This window comes from Atractosteus spatula, chromosome 6, assembly GCF_055471065.1.
Source record: "Atractosteus spatula isolate fAtrSpa1 chromosome 6, fAtrSpa1.hap1, whole genome shotgun sequence".
NCBI classification, from domain to species: Eukaryota; Metazoa; Chordata; class Actinopteri; order Semionotiformes; family Lepisosteidae; genus Atractosteus; species Atractosteus spatula.
In genome coordinates this window covers 20,814,251-20,837,777 of record NC_142711.1, presented here as the reverse complement: position 1 = coordinate 20,837,777, position 23,527 = coordinate 20,814,251, and the positions used below count along the sequence as shown (strand labels likewise).

At 39.7% G+C, this 23,527-nt stretch overlaps 1 protein-coding gene across 2 annotated transcripts in view; it reads left to right on the top strand.

Annotated features, from left to right (window-relative positions):
• Positions 1 to 22,132, top strand: part of mpp7a (MAGUK p55 scaffold protein 7a) — a 141,484-nt gene extending 119,352 nt beyond the window's left edge. For both annotated transcript variants that reach the window (XM_088918544.1, XM_088918545.1), the window contains 6 exons: positions 4,317 to 4,487; positions 8,628 to 8,708; positions 11,113 to 11,206; positions 15,810 to 15,918; positions 16,991 to 17,134; positions 20,258 to 22,132. In XM_088918544.1, the coding sequence (XP_088774670.1) occupies positions 4,317 to 4,487; positions 8,628 to 8,708; positions 11,113 to 11,206; positions 15,810 to 15,918; positions 16,991 to 17,134; positions 20,258 to 20,437 (779 nt within the window). In that variant the 3' untranslated portion in view covers positions 20,438 to 22,132. The remainder of the gene's footprint in view (positions 1 to 4,316; positions 4,488 to 8,627; positions 8,709 to 11,112; positions 11,207 to 15,809; positions 15,919 to 16,990; positions 17,135 to 20,257) is intronic.
• Positions 22,133 to 23,527: the final 1,395 nt, after the last annotated feature.

Here is a 23,527-nt window from a genome sequence, read left to right as displayed (position 1 = left end):
ACATTTTGTAGAAAATAAAAGGTATCTCAGGACAGTGGGGTTTGTAAAGTCCATTGTCAAAGAACTGTCATGAGGAGGGAATAGGACCACAGGACATTAGACGTGTCCCACAGGATTAAGAATGTTTTCAATTCAGTAAGCCCTGGTATTACCTTGGGGATTTCAGGTCAATACTCTTTACAGAAAGACGTTCAGGTGTCTGAGGGAAAGGAGACACTGTGTAATGTTGTACGTGATACAGTTGCAAGAAAAGGTTTGTGAACCCTTTGGAATAACCTGGATTTTTGCATTAATTACTCGTAAAAATGTGGTCTGATCTTCAACAAAGTTACAGTAATAGACAAACACGATCTGCTTAAACTAATAACACACAACCAAATGTACTTCTTCTTGTCATTCTTGCAACTGTACAGTATGTAAGTCTTGGAGGAGCATTTGTGCCACCTAGAAATCCTTTTGCTCGAGCTCTCTCTGGACCAGCGAGGAGCAAACAAAAGCAGTGCGCTGGGCCATCTGAATATCTGAATTCTGTACACAAAGCAGCATGACAACAAAAGTCTAATTTTGTAATAATCCCCGTAGGTGGATGGCGTGGGATGGGGTTTTCAGAAGTTATAAACCCCATGTGAGTCTTGAATCTAGATTTCAGCAGCAGATTAGCATTAGCTGGTCTGAATGCAGTGCCATACTGGGTGTAATCCAGAAAAGGACATTGTTACAGTTTACAGTTACAGTTCCTGACGTTCTTGCCATCACTTAGTTCTCCGTCTGAGAAGTTAGGACGAACACTTGGATAAAATGTCTCTCTCAGCCTTTGCCAGAAAAGGCTGTAGATTAACAAAATGTTTTTGCCAAAGAAGAATAAAGTAAAATTAAGAGTATTGTTTTGTCATGTTAGTGCTAACAAACGGAGACCGTTTTTATGCTGATGTTTAAAAATTGTCTGCCTTCTTTTAGTTTTTGATGTTTACGTATTACATTATTAAGTTTGAAATATTTTTTTTCCGTTTTTGTCCATCTTATTTGCTGTTTGGACATTGAAAACTCAGCCCCCTGATTCCATGTTGAAGTATTGTGTATAATGTCTTTAATATCCTTATAAAATATATAGAGTACTTGTTAAACTAAGCTTAGTGCAGCACATGTTTGGTCACCATTACGATGGAATCCAAAATATTGAAGTTAGTGTTATGAAATCCAATATTTACTTAATTTTGGTTTTCTAATAGTGTGAAAGAATTTTGACTTTACTCGTCATATCCATTTTTCTTTAGGGTGTTCTAAATATCCCAGAATTTCAATGGCTATCGCAACTTAGAAAGCGCAGAGTCTCGAATAGCTCTCATTTTTCCCTTAAATGCATTATCCTGTTACAGAGGCAGTAGAGCCTGGTTTAGCGATTATGCAGTTTGCACCACCTACAACCAAGTTTGCATTTCAAATGGTGTTCAGTCGTCTGTAAAGTCGGAAATATTTCCTTGCGTGTATCCTGTGTAGATTATACTAGCTGTAGAAACCTAACTTTGTGGTGTAAAATGTGTCTCTTATGTAACCTTTTTTAGACTGCTTGTTTCGCACATGCTCTGTCAGTGTTTCACAGGCCTTAACAAACAGGAAAGTAGGCAGTACGAATGTGATGTTGGTAAGTGCCTCAGGATTACTTACATTGCACACGGGTTATATTTCCTACACTGCTGTAAGATATTATCTACTGTAAGTGGGAAACTGACATGTTAACACATTTCCAGCTGAACACAGACCTGAACAGGACACACGCGGTTTATGTTCTGTTTGTCGGTGGAAATGTGTGTTTGTGTTGTGTGGATCCGCAGAAACAAGGGGCGTTTTCTAGGATTATGCGACACAACAGACTACACATCAATACTTCACGTCGACACTAAAGACATAGAGGTGAAGTACTGAGACGTAGTCTGCTGTATTATAGGATATTTGCATTGGTGCGTGTTTGATGTACAGATTTAATGGCTCTCTCTTCAGGAAAAAAAATATAATTTTGAGAGCTAGCCTCCTTCTGAGAGGACGCTGAAATCGATCAGAAACAGTTTTTGTAGAAAGTGAATTTCACCTAGAAGTAAGAAACGGTTGTCTGTCTTTGTGACCTAGTATGACTTTCATCCATTTGGACCAGAGCAGTGTGTTTAAAGGTTTTTTCTCTGACTAATGGGACTTCTGCTTAACACAGTATTCATAGGAATTCCCCCCCCTTTCGCTTGAAAAAAGCAGCATTGCAAGCCCAGAAACAAATGTTAAAATAGGCAAATTCAGAATCCAAGATCCTTTTACTGTATGCTGTTTTGAATTATTTTGCCGTATTCACTGTAATTCTAGCTCAGGTCAAGAATCAAAATGATTTTTTTCTTGGGGGAAAGTATTGATTTATTTACTCTAAAAGAGTACTGGTGTATGAAGCGGTTATTTTATTATTGGGATTGAGCTGTCTGGAAGGGTTTAAATTATTTTGATGGGAGGAGATTACAGAACCGCTTCAGCTCAGGAACAGCAATTTGTATTGACTCCCACAGCTGAGCGAAGTAATGATATCCTCTGCACCTGCCTGCGTCACAAGAAAAGAGATTTGGCCCGACAGGCTCAATGAAACCCCAGCATTTTTATGCTCACAATAAGGCGGCTTTTTGCAATGCCAAATCCGTTACAACCGTGATTGGAGCCCCATGTTAATCAAATGGCCGCACTGCAAATCTTCTGTGCAGGACGTCTGCAGGACCTACTGCTTACTTCCCCTACCAGTCTGTTCTCACTTAAAAAGTAAGCATTCAATTAAAATGATAATTTCGTCCATACATAATTTAATTCATACAATGTGTTAACAGAACAGAGTCCCACAGTACTGTAAACTAGCAGTGTCTTCTTTGCAACAATGTGGGCAGTGTTGATATTCTTTCCTTGCTGTTATACCGCAGAAGATTTATTTGAATGTCTTTTAAATTCACACTTAAACTTGTGCACGTAGAGTATGTCGTTTTTAGTAATACGTTCTTGCTTGGATATTGGATAGATTCAGTAATAGCGTGGCATGAATCTAGTTTATCTCTAGCTAATTGACTCTCAGAAAAGGGAAATTGCTACATTGGAAGTTTTCTTCCCTACACATTTGTTGAGTGGTGGCAGTTAGACTAGGTCATAAAAACCCTGGTTCCTTAATCCTCCAGCATCAATCATATGCTGAAGTTAACCTTTCTAATAAGTCATACTGCTCTGTGCTGAAATAGGGTATTAGTTGTCACTTGTCTGGGATTTGGACTTATACTGTACCTTAACCTCCAAGGCATCTGTCATAAAAGCTGGGTATTTGTTTCTCAAATTAAACATCATATTCTTTGTGTTGCTGACTTACATCATTAAGACTAGACTTTTGCTCTCCACAAATGACTTAGCCTTGACAGTTACTCCCAGTCAGGAAGATACTACTGCTCTTTTATGGACACATGTCATACACATCATTCAGTGCAGCGGTTTATGAATTGAGTTGGTACAAAGCTATTTATGTTCACTTTAAGGGTTGAATATCTCCCTAGCCTTGGGAAATTGATCAGTAGAAAAATGGGATTTTTAAAAATCACAAGTGAACTATCGGTGTAGTAACAAACACTGTTATGAATGCACTGGCATGTTATGTGTGCACAGGCATTTACATTTCAAGATATTGGCCAGTGTTGGAAAGTGATCCTGAAGTGTACAATAAATGTGTATATCTGCCAGCCTAGGTGCTAAAGAGTTTACCCCTGGTTCAACTTCATGTTCTGGATGGAGTGATGTGTCCTCCTTTTATTGGAGGACACTTATTATTACAGAGAAGAAATCTTGAGAGACACATATAGACATACAGTAAGTGTTTTCTCTGTTGTTCAATATATTTGTGTTGGACGTCTAGGACTTTTATTTCTCATTGAAACTAGGAGAGTGCCTTTAAAACCGACAGCAGGAACCACATCTCTATCCAAAGGTTGGTGGGAGTGTGGAACAAGCAGCCCAGCCATGTTGTTAAAGCCGATTCCCTGGCTTCTTACTGGATACAGCTGGATAACATCCTCCAGTCAGGGCTGGAGATGCTTCTTTACCCAAAGGGTGGTGGGAGTGTGGAACAAGCAGCCCAGCCATGTTGTTAAAGCCGATTCCCTGGCTTCTTTCCAGACCCAGCTGGAGGAGGCCTTTGTATCGCTTAATGGCTCTAGCTAGCAAATGGGTGAGAGGGGCCAGTTGGCCTCCTGTCTATTGTAACCTCTCTTACGCTCCTATTCTCAGCCAGTAACAAAAGCGGGCGTGTGTGTTTGTAGCTGGCTTGCGGAGAAGCTTCCGTCTCAGCAGAAGGGACCGGAAGACGAACAAGTCCATGTACGAGTGCAAGAAGAGCGAGCTCTACGACACGGCCGACGTCCCCACGTACGAAGAGGTGACCACCTACCGCAGGCAGGCGGGAGAAAAGTACAGGCTGGTGGTTCTGGTGGGTAAGTATGAGCCGCGCGGGGTCGCCGCGGTCGGCCTGTGTGGCCCTGGTGCTCCAGCAGCCGCTACAGATCTCCTGCGGAGCCTTAGGCTCCTGTTGAGCCTCTGCAGCCAACGAGTGGTATAGCAGCAGGCCAGGGTAACTGCTGAAATAATAAATTACGCTCCAGTAAACCCGCTCTAAAGGGTGGCATAACTCAAAAGTATTTCCCACAAATTGAAGGAATACCCATAAATATAACCAGGACAATATGTACCATAACATTTCAAGTAATGCAGTCAGATTTAGGTTAATCAGCGTTCTGTCATGTTTGTGTGCATCGTGACTATTGAAACATACGTTAACCCCAAATCAGCTCACTTGAATTGAAGATGACATTGGCACACCTTCTTTCTGCTTTGTGTTTTTGGCCAGTGACGCAATGTTTGAACAAAACCCTCTGTATTTTTTATTATTGCTCTTGAGCTTGAGTAGCCCCCTCTGTTCTGAGCATGCTGTAGTGCATGGAGTTTGTCATATGGATGGCTTAGTCTGGAGATTGTAATTTCCTAACTTTGTTGCCAGCAAGTCAGCCTTAATAAAAACGATGCACCTCCCAGTGAGATTTTTTTTTTTGTCAAAATAATCTAAATATTTCTAATTAAGTTACAGAATTTGGAGAACATCTATGGATAATTTCACACCCAGCAATGTGAAAGAAAGAAAATATCTGCTTTATGTTTTTCTGGTATTTTTCGTCCCTGGAGTCCTGACTTAGTTGGGTAATTTCTTATAGCCCTGTTTTAGATTTCAGACTCGGTTTGAGCCAGGAAACTGAGAGTGCATGTCTGAATGATGGGGGAGAGGCCTGTCATTATTCTGTTCAAACTAAACAAACTCTTTACTTTCCATAATTTTCAAATAAAATCAAGCGGTTTGATGGCGATGTTCGTATTTATTTTAGTACTTTGAAAACTAATGATGAACACTGTAGACCGTTTTATACTCCTAGTTGCTGAAAGTAATGACTAGTCTTAGAAATTAAGTGGCAGCATTAAAAGTATTTGAGTATCATTTTCCTGATGCTTCTTATTACTTGATAATTGATTGGAAATATTGTTGCTGATGCTCTAAATGAGATGGGTTCTGGTAAGTAAAACAAGCACATTTTAAATACATCGTACTCCTTTTTATTAATTACTCAGTCTTAACCAGTTAAAATGAATATACAGTGTAAGACAACTCGCATCTCCCCTTCAACATGACCAAAAGCATAGCCATAACTGTTAGGGGAGAACCACTGGATGGAGTTGCTCATGTTGTATTGAAACGGCAACAATGTCTTGACTTAATGAAATACAGAGGATGGGGATGTTTCTGGAGGGATCTTGGAACAAAGTCGCTTGGGTATTCAGGGTTTGGCCATATACCAACACTAAATGGCAAGAGGGCTGTCAGCTGAAGAGAACCAACTAGTCAATCCAGATCTGACAAGCTTGGTGTGATCCAGCCACAGGATTGTCAGGCTCTTGAAACTGGGCGAGAGATTGCCTGCTGCTAACACACACACACACTTCTAAATCTGATTGCAGTCGTCTGATACCTGGAAACAAAGGTGTATGCTCACCCATTCCGGTTGTGTGTCATTTTTTAGTCGTGGTAACACACTTTTCTTTCAGGAGAAACCACAAAAGGTTGCGAGCAGCCTGCCTGCGTAAAGGGGGGGACGGTGCTTGAGTGGTGTTGTGGGGGACCGCGCTTACGAGCTTGAGGATCGCTTGGTTGTTGATGGAACCCTTGCAGCACAGCCACATTTTGCAACCTCTGCTCCTCTCGCTGTTAAAACCACACCGATTTCTTTTAGTGGGTCAGAACTAATGCTCAACGCCACACAGCAAGAATCACACAGGAATTTTTTCACAATTTTGTATAATATATACAGTATAATAACAATGTTTTCTCTGTTAATCTGGGATTATCTTAATGCTCTGGCCTTCAGACCTTAAACCGTGATTAGTTTCAGTTTAACTTTGACTAGTTCCACCATTAATATTTGGTGGAGCAGACCTGTTTTATTAGACTTTTACTGAAAGAGTAACTTAAGAGAAGAAATGCCTCTCAGTCTCTCGAAGGAAAGTGCATCTTAGCCCTTCAGCATTTAGCCTGGAAGTTATTAAGTCCAAATATTAAACCACGTTCTTCTAATGAGCACAGTAATGAAGTTTGACACTTTTATTGACAGTTGTTTAACACAGTAACTCGTAGGCACAGTCTTAAATTCCTGATTGGTAGAAAAGTAGAACAGAGCGTTTTAAATAACGCAAAGAAACAATTGTAAAAATCGAATTTTATTGGTGCGTATAATTTTAAAGGCTTGCCGTCGTGTCGCATTGGTTAAGCGCATTGTGGATAAAAAATAGCTTTTTCAGGATAATAATTCAACAGTTTTGTACTGAATTCCTTGAAGAAACTATCATCTTACTGTATTGGCCAAGTGTAGAATTCAAAGTACTGTACATAGTTTTGGTGTAAGTAGCCCCACATTTAATTTAGTGAAAGTTAACCACCAAGAAAATTGTTTTAATTTTTAAATGATTTAATAAAATTACAGAAGTGTAAATAGTGTGGACAATTTTTCATTCTACAGTAAAGCGGTTTTAGTCAGTCTTGAAGTTGGTTACTCTGAGAGCCAATATCCACAAAAACTGCTGAGCTTCATTTCAAACAAACAAATTTGTCACTTCAGCACAACTGGAACTCTGCCACCTAGCAGTGTCTCACTGCTGAGATATGGGTCATAAAAAGCTTGTATTAACATGCTTCAGTGACTTTAACACCTAGAACAACATTAAGAGCAGTTCTGTACAGTGATACATTGCAGTTTCGAACACAAGCCCCAAATTCCTTGTGGTTTTTCGAAACTAATTTCAAATTAACTCCATTTCCTTGTCTCGATAAATCACATGTAGACTCAGTTGAACCTTTTCTTAAGAAAATTCCAGAAGACTGATTGCTGTATTTGAACGGTGTGGAGCTGTTTGGACAAACGTGAGCAGTGATTTGCAAGATGAGCTAACGTTGTTGATTCCTTTTTTAAAACATTCTTAAGGTTACAGCTGACTAATTACTGTGCGTGGCATCTGGGGATCGACATCATTTAGATCACCTAGAATGTGCAGGAAATGATGAGTAGAAAGAAATGCACACCTTTCAAGATAAAAACACTGAAACATTTTTGGTGTTCACAGTTTGTTTTGGTCTTCAATTGATTAGTTTATTATTTTCCCGATCATTTATTCTCAGATTTTTCCCTTGTACTTTCAGTCATTACCTACGCTGGCAACAAATCTAAATTTATATTTTCATTTTATTCCCGCTAGAGACATTTCATTGGAAAGTGTCATTCTGAAAAAGTGAGGGTTTTTAACAGCTGATTTTAAAGGAAACTATTTTAGGAATCCTGATTAGTAGCAGCATTCTGTTGATGCTGTAGTTATGGTATGCTGAGCTAGGGTGTGGAGTGTACCGTAATTTGCTCTTGTCTACACTGTTTAAAAACCAAGTGCTGGATCTTTTCAAAGTAATATCAGATGAAATCTTATTCTTGACAAAGGAGGATAGTTTTCAGGAGTGGAAAGGTTCAGGACTAAAGCAAGCAGTTGTGTTCCAAAGTTTGTGTTTTGGAAACAAATGTGGTCTTGCTGCCACAGACAGAAATCAATATTATATTACCCAGCTTCTAGTAGCAGTGATGGAAAATGCAGCTGCCTAATGGAATAAAAGGCATGCAGAGTTTTCAATATGTTCAGATGGAATCAAGAAAGCACAGTGCATGTTTTTTCAGTGGTATTTGTACCATATTTAGGCAATTCTAGGAATCTTGCGATTAGACATTTCGTATTCAGTGTGCTTTCTATACTGACAGTCTAAGCTGACACTCCTGTGTAAATCATCTAATATTGTATGAGGGTACAGATGCTAAAATGTAACAAAAGAACTGTTTCTAAACTTCTGTTAAGTGTCATTTCCAGAGTAGAGCTACATGTGACACTGTTAGAGGTTCTGCCCTGTAAACATAGGTCCTTTAATCCCAGTGGTCTTGTGCAGTAATGTTGTTAATTGTTAATTAATTGGTCATGGTGATTTTTCTTTTAATATGTAGGTCCCACCGGAGTTGGCTTGAATGAACTGAAGAGGAAGCTGCTCATTTCTGACCCCCAGCATTTTGGTGTGACAGTGCCACGTAAGTGCAGTCAGCTTCGAACTGCGACACGGATGGTTTTTCTCATCTCTTCGGACACATTACTGCACTGAGTCTGCAACCCTGAGCCTTTTCCCTTCTGTGTTGAGTTAGTGCATTTGTTTTTCATGTGAAACGATTGTTTCACATGATCATTTTTCAGTCATGGCTTACTTAAGCAGGTTATTTCTTCAGCAATTTTTATAATAAATAAATAATGCATATTTGTCTTGTTTAAGCTAGTTTTGCTGTGAAAGGAAACACTGTGCTCTGATGTTTTGGGGTCAGATGTTTAAAGAATAGTTTCCTGAGTCTAATTTTGTATCTTTGCCTATGATGCAAAAATATAAATATTTCGTCGCATTTTAGTGTAGGGACTGCAAATCCAAACTATAAACCCCTTATAACAAGTTATATAGCACATGGAGAAGTCTTTAATACAGTGTTAACTACCTGGTAGGAAGCCTTTCCAATAATTAATTGTATCATTATTAATCAAAGGCATATATTTGCCATTTTTAATTACTCTAGTGGTGACTGCTTCAGTGTTCATATTTTTGTAAATATTGAATAATATAAAAAGTGTGATCTGACCCCCTAACATAAAGTGTTATCAAGTATTCTTATCAAACATGTTTCCTGAGAAAAAGGTGTTAAGTTTTTCTTTCTTAGTTTATTAAATTATCGAGTGACCAAACGATCGCTTTGGTCCTGTGTAATACTGTTTTTCCTCAATATCTAGCCTGTACAGTTTAAGTGGAACATAGGCCGCAGTTTCACTGTTCAGGCTCTCCTTATGTTTGCAGAAAGGCTTCAGCATTGGTTCTATTAAAGAACTGCTTCACACAGCAGCAAGTTAGAATCAGACTTCTGCGTTCACACTAAAGCTGTTCCAAAAGATGTTCAGTGCAGGCTTAGGGTTTGTCTAAAGGATTTTCTGACTTACAGTATACCAGTAAGGTCACATCAACATCATGCATCCAAGTAAATATGTGGAAGTAGACCCTTTTATATCTGTTTTGTGCATGAATAAGAAAGGAGGATGGAGAGCCTTTTGCATTTAGGACAGCCTGCTAGCAGCATAGGAGGGTTTCCTTCACAAGCACAATATTATTTCTTTTCTTGTATAATTGTCAGCTTTTCACGGCCAGTTTGACAGTCTTGAGTGATGGAGGAAATGTTTTTTTTTACCTCCTGAGTAAATGCCATTCCACTGCCTCATATCTTGGCACTAAACCTGGCCTTTTTTTCTGGAAGCACCAAATGACAGCTTGCTATGTTTCTGAATGGGCTCCAGCAGTGGTACTGTACTTAAATGAGCCCATGGCTGTGGCCATTTCGTTGCTAAAGGAGAAGTGGTTGAGGGAGGGTTAGCTTGGCCTGCTCGAGACTTGACATGTTAAGGCAAATTAAAAGTGATTTATGTTTTGAAGCAGAGTCACAAAGCAATTGTATATTAATGAAAAAGTGTACAGAACTGTGTAAATAGCTTAAATAAGTGTTTGTTACATGCAAGTGGACAATGGATGTTAAACTCTGAGTCTGACTCTTGGAATGTCACTCATATTAAAATCTCATTGCAGGTTTTTATTCTCGCTAATCATTTACAAATGTGACCATTTTCTTACTTATAAGAGCAATTGCATATTACTCTTGTAGGAAAAAAATGTGGTTATATTTTGTCCTATTAAAGAATTCCATCACTGCTTCCTTATGTACACATTTAATACTTAATACTACACACTCGCTTCAAAAGAAATAAATGAAGATTCCAACTTTAGATTTTTGTCTTAACTTTCAGCATTTAGACGGTTTTAATTATGACATTTATTTTGATTGCATGCAAGCAAATACTTTCGAGTGTCAAGATGTTAATATATAGTGGATATAGTTCATTCTTGATGTATGCAAAGATGGGAAAAGTCAGGTGTGATTTGCATTCAGTCAGCACATTTAGTTAAATTTCAGAACCAGCTGACCATCTTTGTTATAAATATTGCATATATCGTAAGAACCTGAAAAACTCCAGAGTCCAAATAAATTAAATGTCCCATGTGAATTAGGGGGGCTTGATGGCAATTCTGAAGTTGAGGGATTAAATTAAAGACAAGAAGCTAAAATTAAATGACGTTTTCTCAGAGGCTTGAAAGTGTTTGCTTGTGGGCCGATGTGTTGCCCATTTATAATTTAGCAAGTGCTGGTGAATTTGATAACCAGCCTCAAAGCCGCGAGGATCGCTTAAAATAAATAAAAATGGCAAAAAGGGCTTTGCACTTTCAGTCAAACTTGTTACTTTGCCTGCTTCATTCAAAGGGGTGAAGCGCTGTTCTGTGACAATCTGTGGGAAGTCCTGCCTTGTTGTACAGTGTGAGTGAGGCTCCTGTCTCTGATCTCTGCAATCCCACAGACACCACCAGGGCCAAGAGGAGCCAGGAGAGTGACGGAGTGGAGTACCACTTCATCTCGAAGCACCTGTTTGAGACCGACATACAAAACAACAGGTAGGTCTCGTACAGCACAGCAGAAAAATGTCAGAGATAAACGCCATTACCAGCCAGCAGCCATGTCACCCCGCAATTCACAACTAGCAGCCCACTGAAGCTCAGCTGGTGTGAGCCTGGTCAGGACCTGGATGGGAGGCCTCCTGAGGAAAAAGGTTGCTGCTGGAAGAGGTGTTAGTGGGGCCAGCAGGGGGCGCTCACCCTGCAGTCTGTGTGGGTCCTCATACCCCAGTATAGTGATGGGGACACTGTACTGTAAAAAGGTGCCTTCCTTCAGATGAGATGTAAAACTGAGGTCCTGACTCTCCGTAGTCATTAAAAATCCCAGAGTGTTTCTCGAAAAGAGTAGGGGTGTTACCCCGGCGTCCTGGACAAATTTCCCCCTGGCCTTTATCAATCATGACCTAATAATCCACATCTTTGAACTGGCTTCATCACTCTGTTTTCCTCCACACTGAGAGCTGTTGTGTGGTGAGAGTACTGGTGCACTATGGCTGCTGTTACATCATCCAGGTGGGGCTGCACACTGGTGGTGTTGGAGGGGCGTTCCTCTGACCTGTAAAGGGCTTTCAACTTTGGAGGGTCCAGAAAAAGCTCTATATATACGTGTGAGGATTATTATCATACCATTTTTTTAACTGCAGAATGTCCTTTTGCAGTTTTGCAAATCAAATACTTTCAACAGGTGCAGGCTTTATTATGCAGACATGCCTTGTAGAGCACAGTCTCGTCAAGCTGGCTGCTTTCTGTCAGGTGAAAGCGTGCAGTGTTGACTGCTAAGCGACCCGTCTCAATACAGCTGGGTAAAGCAGCAGAACAGATGATGAGTGATGAAAACCTTGCACTAGCTGAGGTTTTTAATTTGACATTTCCCACCACTATACTGTAAAAGACACAAAGACATTTTTCAACTGATTGAATTATCAATTATCATGTATTTTTGCAAGAATCAACTTTGCAAGGAGATATTACAGGAATTTCTTAAGTGCTTTCCACAAGAGTTTTTTCACACGCCAAATGTACTCCCAGCATTGTGCACCTTTCGGCGCGTTTCTAGTGTTTCGAGTGTTTTTGTAATTTGACTGATGTGCTGAGCTAGTGTGGTGTTGTGCTGTGATGATAGATTAATGTACAGAGCTACAGTGAATGAGACCAAAAAGCACATTCATTACATTGAAACACAAAAATTATAATGGTCATGCCTGGGTGTTTTTTAATTGGAAAACAAAGTGCCTTGAAATTACTGTACTCATTTTTCAAGAAAGAGATCTTTTTGGAATTTTTTTTTAATATCCCAAATTTTAAACATGTCTCCAGGGTGATGCTTTCTTTAAAAGTGAAATGAATTGGCTTGAGGCTAAATGGTGATTGCTTTACACTAGATGGCTTTAGATTTGTGGTTATAATGAACTTTACAAATCACGTCAAAGCACTCTTAGCAGTGGCTGCAGTGGCTCTTTTGAACAATGTTTGTATCCAGTTGAGGGCTGCAGGGGAGCCAGAGCCTATCCCAGCAAGCAACGGGCACAACGGGGTGGGGGTACAGCCTGGATGTAGTTCATTGCAGGGCGAGCTGACACACACACACACACACACACACACACACACACACACACCAGGGTCAGTTTTACCAGAAGCCAATTAACCTACCAGTATGTCTTTGGACTGCGGGAGGAGACCCACACAAACACGGGGAGAACATACAGTACAAACTCCTCACAGACAGCACCCCAGGTCCAGAATTGAACCCAGGGCCCCAGAGCTGTGAGGTAGCAATGCTAAACACTGCAGCACTGTGCCGCCTCCTACTTTATACCACTATTTCCTAATCTTAAATACCCATAGCAATGATAGTAAGCAATCAAACAGTATTGGGACAACAGCATTAAAGACAATACAGCAAACTGTATTTGTCATCATGTTCTTAATATATGATAATTACAAAGCATGTACATTTTATTTTAGGGTCATTACAGTACGTGCATACAGTTAATTATACTAGAACAAGAACATTCTTTATGTTCAGCCCAGTGATTTCAAGTGAATGTGTATATATTGTAGCACATTCATGTTCAAGTACAGTAGATCATAAAAGTCTGTTTTTTTCAGTATTTTGTTGTGTATCTCTTTGTGACAATTTCATGAGGTCTGCCACCCACTGAGCTCCCCCAACTCAATTAAATAAGGAGCTCCGATCAAATAGTTTCTTTTAGGTGTGTGCTGAATCTTGAAATGTGTTGAACTAAACACCTGAAACAAGGTTAAATTAGTAAACTCTTAAATATTCATGAAGCTGGTGGAACCATTTCTAACAGATCGTGCACTTTTGACGGATGTACAGTAAGAGGCCGGGGAAGCCCTCTGGGTTGTGGCCCTGGAGGCCCCAGAGTAAGGAACGTCAATTGGTATGGTTTCCACAGACAGAAGCCCATAATCTTGCGTCACCGTCTGGACTATGAGCCTGCACAGACTCCAATCTCCTGTACCCTAAGACCCTGCCTGTTACGCTGCTGTTCATCAGAGAGTCTTTCCATGATATCCAATCCTCACCATTCTCAAAACCGACAGCTACTTGTGGCACTGGTGGCCTGGCCACGAAGACACTGCTTCAGAGCCTGTCGGGTGGCCCCAGAGAGCACTGTGATCAACACACACACGGCACAGGGAAAGAGCAGTTCCATTACCTGGCCTTCTGATGCAGTGTTCGCCAATACTGTTCCAGGTGTTGGATAGCAATGCCTTGATTGTGAATGTTACTTTGTGTGGGGCTGTAGACGTATGCAGTTGACACGAGGAAATTATTTTTTACTTGAAATAGTTTAAATGAATGGGTCTTTCGTTGAAATTAAATTGTTAAAATATGAATTGTTCCCCTTTGTTTAGCTGCCTTAAAACTCAGTTTTTTTTTCTTTTCGCTTGCTGAAACAAAGTGAAGTCAAGAATAAGAATTTGGTGAGGTGGTACATTTCACGTGATCCGTAAACTCGTAAGAACTTTTCTTGTGTCTTGCACTCTTAAGCGCGGCATTTTTTTGCTGTTTTTTTAATTACCTGGAGACTGAGGCCCCCTTTTTTTTTAACAGTTCCAGTATATTTCATTTTATATGTGGATTCACTGATAACCGATTCTGTACAAGGATTTTAAATTAGGCATTCTTTCCATGGGTTTTCTGATTTTTTCCTAAAAGAGGATTTAAATATTTTATTGCTCTCATCAATGTGAATGAGCAAGATTATGTGATGGAAAAATATTTGTTTGCTTTAGCTAGGTCCGGAAATCTGGATTAGACTAGTCTTGGCATTTGCATTTTTTACCTTTAAAATAAACAGGTGTTACTGATTTAAAGTGTAACATAGAAGATTATATAAAATTTGACTGTGCCAGAAAGTCTGGAATTGTCTTCTGCTGAAAAAGGCTACAACTTATTCAGTGGTTGCGAGGGTAATCTCGACGTTCCTTGTGGCAGGAGTAAATGGTTTTAGTTCATTTTTTTAATGGTAAATCAGTAGATATCCAATTAAAGAAATGGGATGTGGTATTTTCCACGGTGGTCTGCGTCTGGTTCTTTCTCCTTCAACACTGCATTACAGCGTGAGCAAATCGGTCTAGATCAACGAGTTAACTTGCCGTTAACAGCAAATACAGAGTCAGAAGGGTAAAAGGGGTTGTTTTCATTCCCCAAGCTTTTTTGTTTTTCTTGTAATTTAACTTAAATATTAAATCTGCCTCCATTCATCCCTTTCCAGTAATTGTCTCCTCTATAGAGGAGCACTGGCAGACAGATGGCAGGGTGCACACACATTCACTTACACACATACTGTACTGGACACACTCTGGGACATTGGTTAACTCACAACAGTTCACCTGGGCAGCATGTCTTTGGACTGTTGGAAGAAACTGATGCACCCAGAAAATGCCCACATAAGCAAGGGAAGAACAACAGACATGTCACCCTGCAGCTCCCAGCTGGCAGCCCACTGGAGCTCAGCAGGTGTGAGCCTGGCCAGTACGTGGATGGAGACTTCCTGGGAAAAACTAAGGCTGCTGCTGGAAGAGGTGTTAGTGGGGCCAGCAGGGGGCGCTCACCCTGCAGTCCATGTGGGTCCTAATGCCCCAGTATAGTGACGGGGACACTGTACTGTAAAAAGGTGCCGTCCTTCGGATGAGACATAAAACCAAGGTCCTGACTCTCTGTAGTAATTAGAAATCCCAGAGTTTCTCGAAAACAGTAGAAGTTTCCCCGCCCATAAAAGTACTATAAAAAGGGCAATTATTATTTATTATTATTGTGATTAACATGCAAGACACCAGCCCTGACCTCACACCACTGTGCTCCGTAGCCTCGCAAAGACATTTAAATGATTGAGTGTTTTTTTGGCTTATTAAGGGAATGCTTTCTTATTTCTTATTACTTTCTTCCTTGTACTCTTAGGTTTTGAATAACTGTCGATTCTGTTTTATGAGCCCGCAATAATATTTTCTAGAATGTACCTTGTGTGGATGCAGACGATTTAAGATTACTCTGAAGTGTACAAGATATGTACTGTATCTTTTCTGAGACAAGTGCCGCATAGCTTTGTCATCTTGACTTTCTCCTTTGCAGGTTTATTGAACACGGAGAGTATAAGGGGAATTATTACGGGACAAGTCTGGATGCTATTCGATCAGTCTTGTCGAAAAACAAGGTCTGCCTGTTGGATGTCCAGCCTCACGTGAGTGGCAGGTTCTTTTATTTCTTGTAATGTGGCTGGCAAGATCATATAAGCCATTAAATCATTTTGAAGGAAGGATTAATTTAATTGACTGCTGGGAAGGCTATAATCTGTGTTGATCTGGCAGCTCCATTTATCCCATCTCAAAGTGGGATCTTAAGCTTTGGTTACAACCTTTTTTTTTGTCCCCTGTTCTCCCGCATGTGAACAACTAAGGTATACACACTGTTTATTGTAAAATGTTTCCCTGGAAACCTTAACTATTTGCTTAATGACTAAGTTGTGAGCAAAAAGTTTTAGCAGCAATTACTGCTAATTTTCCTTTTTTAAGAAAATTTCCTTTTTGGCATTTTTACATCTGGGTGGTTAGTTGAACGCCTTCTTTAAAGTGCCCCATATGTCATTTGTACTGATTTTGGACTCAGAAGCTAAAACAAGAATTACATCACTTTTCAGACCAGATTCTTAAGCATGTCTAGAGAGCGCTGCTTGTTGTGTCTAGGCTGTAGATTTATAGATTTGTAACCAAATGCTGTCTGCTCCTTTACAGTTAGTACAATCCCTATAGAAATTTAAGTGATGATCACAAAGACACATTGTGACTTGAATATCATAAAAGCTTATTAGCTGAATGATCTGGTGCATTTTAACGCTCAGCAAGGCCTTGTAAAAGAGTAGCATTATTTTTTTTGAGCACTGGGTTCAATGGCCCTGTTTATACAACATGTTCGGATGTGGTCCGTTCTGAAAATGGTTTTATGTTGCAAAAATCATCTGTGTGCTTCGTATTCTTCAGATAGCATCTGGCTTGTATGCTGTGTGTTCTGTGTCAGTGCAGTGTGTGAGAAAAACAACACTGTGTGCATCAGTGCCACACATTTAGAAAGGGTAGGGTTTCAGCACAGATTTTGAATGCTTTAAAGCAGCATTCAGAAGTGCTAAGGTGTGTTACCCCCTGGTGTTTTTGCCAAGATATCTGTTCAGTTTCATTTTTCTGTTTATTTTTGGGGGGGGGTCTACAGAATTCATTCCCCCTTGCCTCCTAAGTAACTTTGTGTCTTGAACGTTGCAGACAATCAAACATCTACGGACGTCGGAATTTAAACCCTATGTGATTTTCATCAAGCCTCCACCCATCGAGCGTTTACGGGAGACCCGACAAAATGCAAAGGTCATCTCCAGCAAAGACGACAAGGGTTCAGCCAAATCGTTCACGGTAACCCCGAGACTTTTCATATACATCTCTGGGGGCGCAGGCGGGGGTGGTTTGAGCCAGTAGTGCGGCAGACATGCCCCGTTTCAGTTTTGTTGCTCTTTTTATGTGCCTCTTTTTAACCTTCCTAAGTCTAGCCGTCAACGTCCTGGCAAATGAAATGGAAATGCGACTCTTACTTGAGTTTGTCGGTAGAAGAAACGTGAACATTTTCTGGCCAATGAAGCCGGCTCAACACAATCTGAATCTGACCAAGCCGACCCCCAGCACTGTTCCGTCGCACCCTGCAACCACGCGACGGTGAAGTCACGTGCACAGCTTGCAGTCCAGCGGCTGATCGCGGCCACATGAAACCACTTAGCGTTTGCTTCAGGCTTGTGCAGTGGGCTGATGGCTTTTGCAGTGGAGCGAGGCCGTCTGTGGGATCGCTCCTGTGTCTCTCTCGACTCCTCTGAAGCGAGCTCGGTGGGGTTTAATTGAGGGGAATGGCAGGTCAGAGCAGGCTAGCCTGAAGATTCGCTCCTCGAGAGACTGCCTCCTCACTGGCCATGTGTTCAAAGGCCCCTTCTCTGTTAAATTATGTGTTGGGTGCCTTCAGAGTCATCATAGCTTCACATCTGAAGCCCTGCTGTTAAACACCCACAAGTGATCTGCAGGTGCACATGGTGCTTATAAATTAATTCATGCTAGGAGCACGCTGATGCGGGGGTCAGCAGAGCTCTTCTGTGAGCTATGATCTCTCTTGTATTTATACCTTAAATCCCGCCATCTGCTCTGTAGCCTTTGAACACCTCAGCTGCCCATTTAGCTGTTTAATGGAAGTATACGATGTACAGACTCACAGAATAACAATAAAGTTGCCGCATTAGTTACTTCAGTTATAGCTTTAAAGCATGTTAACTGAATCAAGTGTGCTGAACAAATCACCAGAGATTACATGGCCCTGCCGGGCCATAATTTATGTATGTATTATGTATCATCATAATTTATTTTTTTGATGCTCATGACCATAAAATACAAGATCAGGTACAACTTGATCTTACGGCACTCTGAACAGCTCTCCTCATCTCTGCGTGCACGGCATCTCACCTGATGGCTCCGTCAGCCTGTATTTCTGAGGGAGAAATTCTGCAGCAGTTTTGACATGGCAAAAGGAGCAGAATGATCCTGTGTATACAGACACTGAAGCACACTAATGTTGAATACAACGGATTGGGTAGATTAGGTCTCCCCCCTAGACACTTTTTTTTTTACAAGTCAATTCTCATGTTCTTCGAAATGAGAAACTGATTGTTCCCTTAGCACAACACTTAGTTCCTTGACAACTTTTGAAGTCATCCCATTCATTTGCAAAAGCAATATGTTATCTTCTGCTTATTTAGATTTCTTACATACTGCACTCAAAAGCCTGGAATGTGTGAACAACCAATACAGTGCTCCCCGAATATCCTTTAAATGTCCTGTGCAATGTTGAGATCACTGTTTTGGAAAAAATGTGACTAAAGAGACATTTGAATAATTGTTTCAGTCTTCAGTTTCTCACACAATGTTGTATTACATATATTTAAAATAATTCAAAACCACTGGCAGAATCTGGGGCATAATAAAGACCAGTCTCTTAATTCACTCATCATGTTTTGAGTTACTGTTAGATAAAAGTAACTGTAAATGTTCTGAGCGGCAAAGTATGTATTACTGTGTAGAGTGAGGTAATGATATATAAAAACGTTGACGAGACATTTATTAGGCCAAATGCAACTATTTTAACAGCCATCTTTGTCAAGATAATGTCAGTCAGGACTGGAATGCTTTCTTCCTTCTCTGTAAAATCTGTACTTTAATACTGCTTGTCAATGTCATAGCATTTATGAAGAACAGCCTTTACACTTTTATTCAACCCAGTCTTATTTGGAACCAGATGACTGTAAGTTTATTTTAATTATGTTTGTAACACAGAGACATGCAGATGATGCTCATGAGTTATTCAGCCATTCACTTTAGATCTGTACTGTACTGAGCTTGGCTCAACCTATATTAATTGATGGGTCTCCATAGAAACACTCAAGCCACACTTCCATGATTTGTGAAATATATATATCTTAGCAGAGTGTTGCCAAGAGAACTGTTATGAAAAGTTTTCAACTCATGAAGTTGAAGTAACAAGAAATGTTTTCAAAGGTTTGCGTTACAAAAATAAGCGTGACTGACATTTCAGCAGGATGGGCTATTTTCCTTTTGTACAGTAATTGCTTTGATTTAAAAAAAATCTGTACCTCATCCTGTTGTCTTGGTTAAAGTTTAATTTTAGCTATAGGAATAAGTAAGAGTAGGATGGAAACCACAGAACTGTAACTTTCTGGCTAGGGCTTTTTTTAAAAAAAAGTCTGGAAATTTAAGTTGTAACATAGTCTGTGTGTGCGTATTTAGGCGCGTGTATGTGTAATATGTGAGCTATCTGCATGACTGTATATATTCAGGGATCTTCTCTATGATGAAAGCAATGAAACCAAAGTTATTCGATTCTTTTGCAAATCGGTATGTTCTGGTGCTGTGTAGACAGTGGTCATTAAACAAAACATCTTATAAAAATAAAATCAGTAGCTGTAAGAGCTAGGAGAAAGCATATAGATTGACTTTCAGAATGGAAGAATAAGAAACTGAAATGATTTTTTTTTTAAGTGCAAAGTGGAAAAAATATAAAACATGAGAAACGGTTTAACCCATACCCTTGTTTGCAGTATGGAAAAGGTGCTGCAAAAAAGCATCTTCAGTAGAAGATATTCTAGTGTCAGAAGAGCGATGGAGTATAATTTTGTAGTTTAGGCTCGACATTGTATTTCAATTTACTAATTTTAGGTCCTTTTGTTTAAAGCCCGTCCATAGTAATATGAACACAGGCTACTTTTTATTGGAACTTTTTATGTTCAAAAGAAAAATAGCCCATACAGGCTCCAGAATCTCAGAGGAAATCATGAAAATTCCTTGAGGTTTGGTTTGTGCATGGAAAAGGTTTTGGAAATGATCCATATGTGGGTGTGTGCACTCATGTGGGCTTTTCTTACAAGTGGTGTTTAATTTTGCTTAATTGTCCTGTCTTTTTTGTTATTTTTTGGTGGAATTTTGCAGGAGGAAGACTTTCAGGAAATGGTCGGCTCTGCCCAGGCAATGGAGAGCCAGTACAGCCATCTTTTTGAGAAGGTTATTGTGAACGATAATCTCGCAACCGCTTTCACTGAATTGAAGACCACACTGAAAAAGCTGGAGATGGACACTCATTGGGTTCCTGTGAGCTGGACACACTCCTGAAAACAAGGGGGCAGAACTTTGAAAAGCAGGTCCTGTAAAGACAGGCAGCACTTCTCTTTCTGTAACATTTTTATACCGCTCACCAACATCCAAGTAAACGCTTCTCAAGCTTCCTTTTTACTAAGAAGGGTATGTCCGCCTCTTTACCCCAGATTCAGTTCATGACTCTTTTTAGAGACGTACGTAACGTATCAATGTATTGTCGATTTAGCATTACTCACCAGTTTGACTGCCAGCCAGCAGTCTGCCATTCTGGACTTGTCTTAGCATATTTGTAACCTTAGTTTCTAGTAACCAAAGGTATTTTTTGATTCTTTTTTGGATGGACGGTTCGGTGTACAGTACATTATGTGTTTACCTCTCTCAAATTTTAATTGGTAATGTCAGAATGTTGGCGCGTTTGTACAGCTGCGTACAAGAGAGCAGAAATTTAAGTTTATTTAAGACAAAAAATTAATATATGCAATTTTCACCAGGTTTTCATATGCATCTCACCCCATCAATGTTCTAAATAATGCAAATCTGTAGCTATAACGTCTAGAAATGAGAAAATCTTTTACTCCAGCTGACCATGGCCATCACTTTCTTGTTACCAAGTCCAGTACAGTACATGACCCCCATACTCTTCTCTTACAACGCCATTTTGTTTCATGCTTTCCAAGTTGTAGTTCATTCAGAAGCTATGTTAAAACCTCCACCCTTCATATGAAGGTGCCCGATATAACAGCTTGCCTCTAAAAGCTGCCAGACTTTGGCTCCGTAATGCAAGAAATGTTCTCAATCTTGTATAATTAGGGTGGAGTTTTACTTGCTTTTATTCTCATAAAAAGGGTCTAAAACAAGGAACTTAACAGAAGGTTCTAAACATTTCCAGATTTACTACTGAAGCAAATGTTAAATTGCTACTTCTGAGTTTACAGGGTTTGTGTAAAGAAAATGTACGTGTTGCTCATTACACAGGGGCTGTTCTTGAATTTGCTTTGCACTTGGGCTTGTGTCTTAATGTTTCTGTGGCACCTAGATGTGAAGAATTTTAGTGAGACGTATTTATGAAAGGGTACGGCAGGGAAAGTGTAAACTCTCAGCTGTGTGTTTTTTAGGGGTGTCTGTTTATCTAGATTTAAACTTTGGCTTTGTACAATCATGCTTAACATTCCATGTAAATATTGATCTTGCGTTGTGCAGGTAATGTCACCAGCAGTGCACTGTAACTGTATTTTAATAGTCCGTGTTATATAATGTTTTTAAGTTAGTGTTGTATATTAGGTAAATATTTAGCGCAAGCATTAGAACTTTTTCAGTGCATTTTATTTCGAAACACCAATTTACCAAAATTCAAAACAGAAATCTATTTTGTGTCTTAATTAAATACTAAAAGGGATTGTCTGGTATCGCCATATTTTTAAGGTTCCTGTTTAAGCCATTGAAACATCTGTCTACTTTTTAAATGTTTTTTTTTTCAAAAAACACTTGTAATAATTTAACCTTTGTACTAATATGCTTTTTCTTAAGTGTGCATAACACAAATGTTATTCTCTTAATGTCCATCCTCTGTATTGAAGACAATTCTACAGTCTGTGAAAATGCAGAACCTCTTTTCATACTGTAGAGTAAATATTTCCCTGTATGTGTGTGGTTATCTTTATTTAGTATTTCACATTGGTTTATTAAAACCTATTTCAATTGCACAAAAAAGCTACTAATTCTATTCTTACCTAATATATGTAAGCATTCCTAGAGAGATACCTTAGTAATAAAATGTTGATTAGACAGTACAAACGTCAATATGATTCTATTAGCTCTGGTCATTTCAGTGTAAAAATGAGATTATGTAAGTTGTGAACACTTGAAATGTGAGCTATTCTAAATAGAAAGCATGGGAAGATGATGATGATGATGATGATAATTCCTTTCACATATATAGCCACCTGCTATACTCAAAGAGCTTTACAGGTAATGGGGACTCCCCTCCATCACCACCAGTGTGCAGCCCCACCTGGATGATGCAATGGCAGCCATAGTGCACCAGTACGCTCACCACACACCAGCTAACAATGGGGAGAACAGAGTGATGAAGCCAGTTCATAAATGGGGATTATTAGGAGGCCATGATTGGTAAATGCCAGAGGGAAATTTGGCCAGGACACCCATACTTTTTTTTAGAAATTTTGAGAATTTTTAATGACCACACGGAGACAGTACTTCAGTTTAACATCACATCAGGAGGATGACACCTTTTTTTATAGTATAGTATCCCAAACATTAAGCATGAGGACCCACGCAGACCGCAAGGAGAGTGCCCCCTACTGGCCCCACTAACACCTCTTCCAGCAGCAACCTTAGCTTTCCCAGGGGGTCTCACTCCTGCTGAGCTTCGGTGGGCTGCCAGTGAGTTGTGAGTTGCAGGGTGCTATAGCTGCTGGCTGTAAAATTGAGCATTAACATATTTGACCCAACTCAGAGAGAGTCTTACATAATACAGTATATTCCTATGCTTGTAGTGGCAACACAAGGTTGAACCCAAGTTACCCACTGCTTGATTAGAAATTAACAATAACATTGAATCACCAGCTTCTTCATTAGAAGTAAGCAGAGCGTACTTACTGTATTCTTGATGTTGGCTTATAAGCTCGCTATAAAGGACCAGTAAAAACATGAGCACAACCGTCTTAGGCCCTGTGACCTGTTTATTTAAAGATTTATTTTGCACTGGGGAAACAGAATGAAATTGGAACTCAAGGGACCAAAGTCACAACTGTAGAATTTCCTCAGTTAAGTATTGTGAGCTCACCACCTTGTCTACAGAAAAAAAAGGACCTTTTAACTCTTTGAGGTGCTTAAAAAATATAGTAAAAATGCACTATTTGATATACGGTAGGTATCCCAGCATTTTATGCCTTATTGTATAAGTAAGTTTCTGGGGACTGATCTTGCATGTTTTGTAGCCCCTGCATCAGAAAAACAGACATTTTGTGGATTCGTTCACCCTGACTTTGTTCCCATGAACAGCGTTACCCGAAAGGTTTACCTGATAGATGACAAACCCTCTGTATGTTTGTTTAACAATTCTATAACTTATCCAATATTATT